Source organism: Oncorhynchus tshawytscha, linkage group LG16 (assembly GCF_018296145.1).
Source record: "Oncorhynchus tshawytscha isolate Ot180627B linkage group LG16, Otsh_v2.0, whole genome shotgun sequence".
Classification (NCBI taxonomy): Eukaryota; Metazoa; Chordata; class Actinopteri; order Salmoniformes; family Salmonidae; genus Oncorhynchus; species Oncorhynchus tshawytscha.
In genome coordinates, this window is record NC_056444.1 from 23,397,805 (window position 1) to 23,403,804 (window position 6,000).

Below are 6,000 nucleotides of genomic sequence, written 5' to 3' on the forward strand. Positions count from 1 at the left end.
TTCTAACAGAACAGAGTAAGAGTAGAGACCATGCTGTCATTCTATCAGAACAGAGTAAAAGTAGAGACCATGCTGCCATTCTAACACCACAGAGTAAGAGTAGAGACCATGCTGCCATTCTATCAGAACAGAGTAAAAGTAGAGACCCCGCTGCCATTCTATCAGAACAGAGTAAAAGTAGAGACCATGCTGCCATTCTATCAGAACAGAGTAAAAGTAGAGACCATGCTGCCATTCTATCAGAACAGAGTAAAAATAGAGACCATGCTGCCATTCTATCAGAACAGAGTAAAAGTAGAGACCCCGCTGCCATTCTATCAGAACAGAGTAAGAGTAGAGACCATGCTGCCATTCTAACACCACAGAGTAAGAGTAGAGACCATGCTGCCATTCTATCAGAACAGAGTAAGAGTAGAGACCATGCTGCCATTCTAACACCACAGAGTAAGAGTAGAGACCATGCTGCCATTCTAACACCACAGAGTAAGAGTAGAGACCATGCTGCCATTCTAACACCACAGAGTAAGAGTAGAGACCATGCTGCCATTCTAACAGAACAGAGTAAGAGTAGAGCCCATGCTGCCATTCTAACTCCACAGAGTAAGAGTAGAGACCATGCTGCCATTCTAACACCACAGAGTAAGAGTAGAGACCATGCTGCCATTCTAACAGAACAGTGTAACCCCCATTTTGTGGCAGTTCTGCGGGGTGAAGAGCAATGGACTCTGTGCAGGATCTTAGCACTTAAGGACTTGGATGAAGTCCAACACAAGGCCTTTTCCAAATCACTGACTAGGCTGTAACTACTGCTGCCTATCCACCCGGCCAGCCCCCTTCAGTTAATGCATTGTTATAGACATATACTGTAAATGTGTACTTAAACAGTGGCAAAATGATAGTATTGCTGTCGTGTCATTCAAAGGAAAGACATTCAAACATTTCCAAGGTATCAGCTGAAGCAACCGTCAGATGACAAAGTGGATTTCCTTTATAATTGTTGCCAAAATCAAACATGTACATAATGGCTGATTAACTAATTGCTTGGGTTGCTATCATAATGAGAGGTATACAGTAAAAGAGTTGTCATCCAAGGGCAGACATGTTGATCAGTATTGCTGACTGACTGGTTCTTGGAGCGCCTTGCCTTGGCTTTTGGTCAGTGGGATCTGATCAGTTCCGGCCCTCCTCCTCCTCATCTCCTCCTCCTCCTGCTATCTCCTCCTCTTCCTCATCCTCTTCCTCCTTTGGACAATGTTTTGACTGTGCACCTTCTGCTCCCTCTTGCTCTTTCCTGACACACACTTTCCACAATGTTCAGCACGTCTGTCATGTTGAGTAACCCAGAAGGAGGATTAAGTTTGGAGTTTAATGAGTATAATCCCGTGTTAAACAGGGCCAGAGTGTGGGGGCAAAAATGTGCTCCGCTGCCTGGCCTGGCTGCATGGCCTGGCTGCCTGGCCTGGCTGCATGGCCTGGCTGCCTGGCCTAGACTGCCTGGCCTGGCTGCATGGCCTGGCTGCATGGCCTGGCTGCCTGGCCTAGACTGCCTGGCCTGGCTGCATGGCCTGGCTGCATGGCCTGCCTGCATGGTCTGGCTGCCTGGCCTGGCTGCATGGCCTGGCTGCCTGGCCTGGGCTGCCTGGCCTGGCTGCATGGCCTGGCTGCATGGCCTGGCTGCATGGCCTGGCTGCATGGCCTGAGCTGGAATGTAATAGCCCAAGTGCTGCCGGTGGCAAACTGTCCTGAAGGGGGCTTTGGGAGGTGATGGGCTTACACGTGACCACCCCAGTTAACCCTTTGTATGTGTCTCAAATGGCACCCTTTTCCCTATATAGTGCACTATTTTAGACTATGGAACCTGCTAAATAGTAGTCCACTACAGCATATAGGGAATAGGGTTCCATTTGAGACACAACCCATGGTCTGTCTGTTTGTGGAGGTTTTTGTTAGCCTGGCTAAACGCTACAAATAACTCCACTGTTTGACTTGGTGAGCTCAACGTTCAGGGTAGGTTTTTGCAGAGGTCTAATCTGAACATCTCTCACCACATATCTTGTTTCTGTTGTTCCCTCTAACAGGTGGCATCGTGTGGCCATCAGTGTGGAGAAGAAGACGGTCACCATCATCGTGGACTGTAAACAGAAGATCACCAAACCCCTCCTCAGGAGTGACCGTGCCTCTATTAACACCAACGGGATCACTGTGTTCGGAACCAGGATCCTTGACGAGGAAGTCTTTCAGGTAAACACATGATGTTGGATATAAGGCTGTACTGTACATTCTGATTGGTTGGTGTAACATGGGTCGTATTCATTACTGCACACCGTAGTATGCCACAACAAAATGTTTTGCAACAAAAAATGTGAGTTTCTTATTAGACAAGTTCAGGTAGTCCCTCCCCATTTCAATCTGCTTTCTTCAATTTGATTTCTTGTGAATACGACCATGCGGATGTATGTTACAGTGTACACTGGGCCATGATATATTTGAGAGAGATCCAACTGTCTTTGTCCTTATTGACCCAAGCTTTGGAGACAAACAGAATCATTGGTGTCCATGTATCATATAATCAGTTCATTGTTGTTGATATTTCATCACATTGCAAAATCAGAGAGGAAGATACTCCGCCTGTGTGTGTCTTCATTACTCTTTGAAAGGGTCTTGAAGGAGAGACAAGCATGCAGGAGGCTGCGTGATGTACATTCATTATTGCACCAAGGGTGTTCACGTTTTAACTTAAAATAAAAAAGCATGCATTGAAAGTTGAAGGTCTTTTAAACGATGTGGTGTCTTTAAAATCCAACCAACGTAACAATGACTAATGTTTGTAGCCCGTTGATTTAGAATGCAAGAAACATTTCAAACATCATGTTTGATTGTACAGTACATCAAACAACGACGACCATTAACAGATGCTTTAACCTAAAACGATTGACAGTAGAAAACGTGTCCATGATCAAACGCGGTTGTTTCTTTATGACTTTGGAGGAACGCCGTCTGTACTGTATTGTGCTAATCAGCCACAGCTTTCCTCTGTTATGTGTAGCGAGCTCTCCGCTCTTGCTGCTCTGCTGTGTGAGAAAAGGAGCGTGGAGTGCTCGCCTCCTTGACCATGTGTGTGGCGTGTGCCCCAAATGGCACCCTATTCCCCATGTAGTGCACTACTTTTCACCTGGGCCCTGGTCAAAAGAAGTGCACAATATAGGGAATAGGGTGCCATTTTGGTACACAATGTATTGTTACTCTCCTTTGATGTAACCTGGAGGAACCTGGAGGAATGTGGTGGTAATTTAGACCAGTCTGCTCAATGTCTGTCTGCCTTATGTGGGCTCAGGAACACTGTTAGACACCTTACAAAGGACCAAGCCAGATATTTCTACGAGCAGAAGGAGACATTGGATGTCATTTAGCTTCATGATGATCATAACACAAAGGCCAGTTCCAGATGAACAGTGGTCTGTCTATGGCTTCAGTCATTAGACATACAACTAAATATACAAAAGTACACCCCTTCAAATTAGTGGATTTGTCTACTTCAGCCAGACCCGTTGCTGACAGGTGTATAAAATCCAGTACACAGCCATGCAATCTCCTTAGATGAACATTGGCAGTAGACTGGCCTTACTGAAGAGCTCAGTTACTTTCAACATGGCACCATCATAGGATGCCACCTTTCCAACAAGTCAGTTCGTCATATTTCTGCTCTGTTAGAGCTGCAACGTAAAAAATTGTCTGTCCTTGGTTGCAACACTCACTACAGAGTTACAAACTGCCTCTGAAATCAACTTCAGCACAAGAACTGTTCGTCGGGAGCTTCACACAATGGGATTCCATGGCCGAGCAGCCGCACACAAGCCTAAGATCACCATGCGCAGTGCGAAGCGTCGGCTGGAGTGATGTAAAGCTTGCCACCTCTGGAGCAGTGGAAACACATTTTCTCGAGTGATGAATCACGCTTCACCATTTGGCATTCTGACTGATGAATCTGGGTTTGGTGGAAGCCAGGAGAACGCTACCTGCACCAATGCATAGTGCCAACTGTAAAGTTTGGTGGAGGAGGAATAATGGTCTGGGGCTGTTTTCATGGTTCGGGCTAGGCCCCTTAGTTCCAGTGAAGGGAAATCTTAATGCTACAGTATATAAAGACATTCTAGACGATTCTGTACTTACAACTTTGTGGCAAAAGTTTGAGGAAGACCGTTTCCTGTTCCAGTATGACAATGTCCTTGTGCACAAAGCAAGGTCCATACAGAAATGGTTTGTAAATATCGGTGTGGAAGAACTTGACTGACCTGCACAGAGTCCTGACCTCAGCTCTATCGAACACCTATGGGATGAATTGGAACGCCGACTGCAAGCCAGACCTAATCTCCCAACATCAGTGGCCGACCTCGCTAATGCTCTTGTGGCTGAATGGAAGCCAGTCCCCGCAGCAATGTTCCATCATGTAGTGGAAAGCCTACCCAGAAGAGTGGAGGCTGTTATAGCATCAAAGGGGAAACCAACTCCATATTAATACCCTTGATTTTGGAATGAGATGTTCGACTAGCAGGTGTCCACATACTTTTGGTCATGTAGTGTAAGTAGCCTCGTATTAAACCTCTGGTAGGCTACTAGGCTACATTCTCATCTACATTGAAGCGTCTCCTATAGCTTGCAATTAAAGATCTAACCCTAACCCTACTGTTTGACAGAGTGCAACTTCAGGGGTGATGGGTTCACTGAACACACAACACTGGACTGTAGGAATGTTTGGTTGTCTACTGCAGGTGCTTTTCATTTGGAGGGAACTTCAAATGGGCGCTGAAGCTGTGAGGGAAATGTTGTTGCTTAGTAAAGCGTAGTAAACTGTTTTTGGTGGTTAAAAGAGCAGAGTGTTTCATGTTTTAGTTTGTTAATTTTTTGGCTAGAAAAGAGAAATCTGAGCACTACGTTGAATTTACGTAACTTTATGTTTCCTGAAAGAACTTCAATTGTGGAAGTTTTAGCGGTATGGCATGACATTGACTCACGCTAGTTAAGGTGATTATTGTTAGAATGTTTTAGTGTTTCTCTGACTTCATCACGTCTCCCTTTAGTGATGTGTGTGTTATCTCTGTCCGGGTCCCTGCAGTTCAGGCAGAGGTGGACGGTATTGGATCAGAGTGAGTTAGGATGTAAATAATGTCTGACAATGGGCTGATTGTCACGTGAGATAAATTGAAACACATGGTGTCTGTGTAGGGGGGTAAAGGTCACCCCTGTGGTGTGAATGCAGAGGACAGGGCTGTGTTTGCCTGTGAGAGAGTGTGTTTGTTTATGGGGGGCTGGGTGGTTGGGGATTGACTCCTCATCATTCTCTGGCCCTGCCTAACCCTGGTTGTGGGCTGATCGACTCTGCTGCTGGCTCTAACCATAACCCTAATAACCCTGGCTGTGGGCTGATTGACTCTACTGCTGGCTCTAACCATAACCCTAATAACCCTGGCTGTGGGCTGATCGACTCTACTGCTGGCTCTAACCATAACCCTAATAACCCTGGCTGTGGGCTGATCGACTCTACTGCTGGCTCTAACCCTAACCTAACCCTGACTGTGGGCTGACTGCTGCTGGCTCTAACCCTAACCCTGACTGTGGGCTGACTGCTGCTGGCTCTAACCCTAACCCTGACTGTGGGCTGACTGCTGCTGGCTCTAACCCTAACCCTGACTGTGGGCTGACTGCTGCTGGCTCTAACCCTAACCCTGACTGTGGGCTGACTGCTGCTGGCTCTAACCCTAACCCTGACTGTGGGCTGACTGCTGCTGGCTCTAACCCTAACCCTGACTGTGGGCTGACTCGGCTGCTGCTACTGGCTCTTGAAAGCCATTTCACATAGTGCCGTGTCATCACCCCGGTGATTTGGTGTGTGGTGCGGTGTGGAGGGAGCCTCAGTGGTCACGTTGTTGCATTGTGTGTTGAAATGTGGCTTATGGACCCATAAGACCAAGGTAACAGAGTCTGGAACAGAACTTCTATCTG

The 6,000-nt window shown here is 46.7% G+C and overlaps 1 protein-coding gene across 7 annotated transcripts in view; it reads left to right on the forward strand.

The window, feature by feature from the left end:
* col11a1a (collagen, type XI, alpha 1a) overlaps positions 1-6,000 on the forward strand; it is a 92,672-nt gene that overhangs the window by 14,354 nt on the left and 72,318 nt on the right. For all 7 annotated transcript variants that reach the window (XM_042298995.1, XM_042298996.1, XM_042298997.1 and 4 more), the window contains exon 4: positions 2,079-2,241. In XM_042298995.1, coding sequence (XP_042154929.1) covers positions 2,079-2,241 — 163 coding nt within the window. The remainder of the gene's footprint in view (positions 1-2,078; positions 2,242-6,000) is intronic.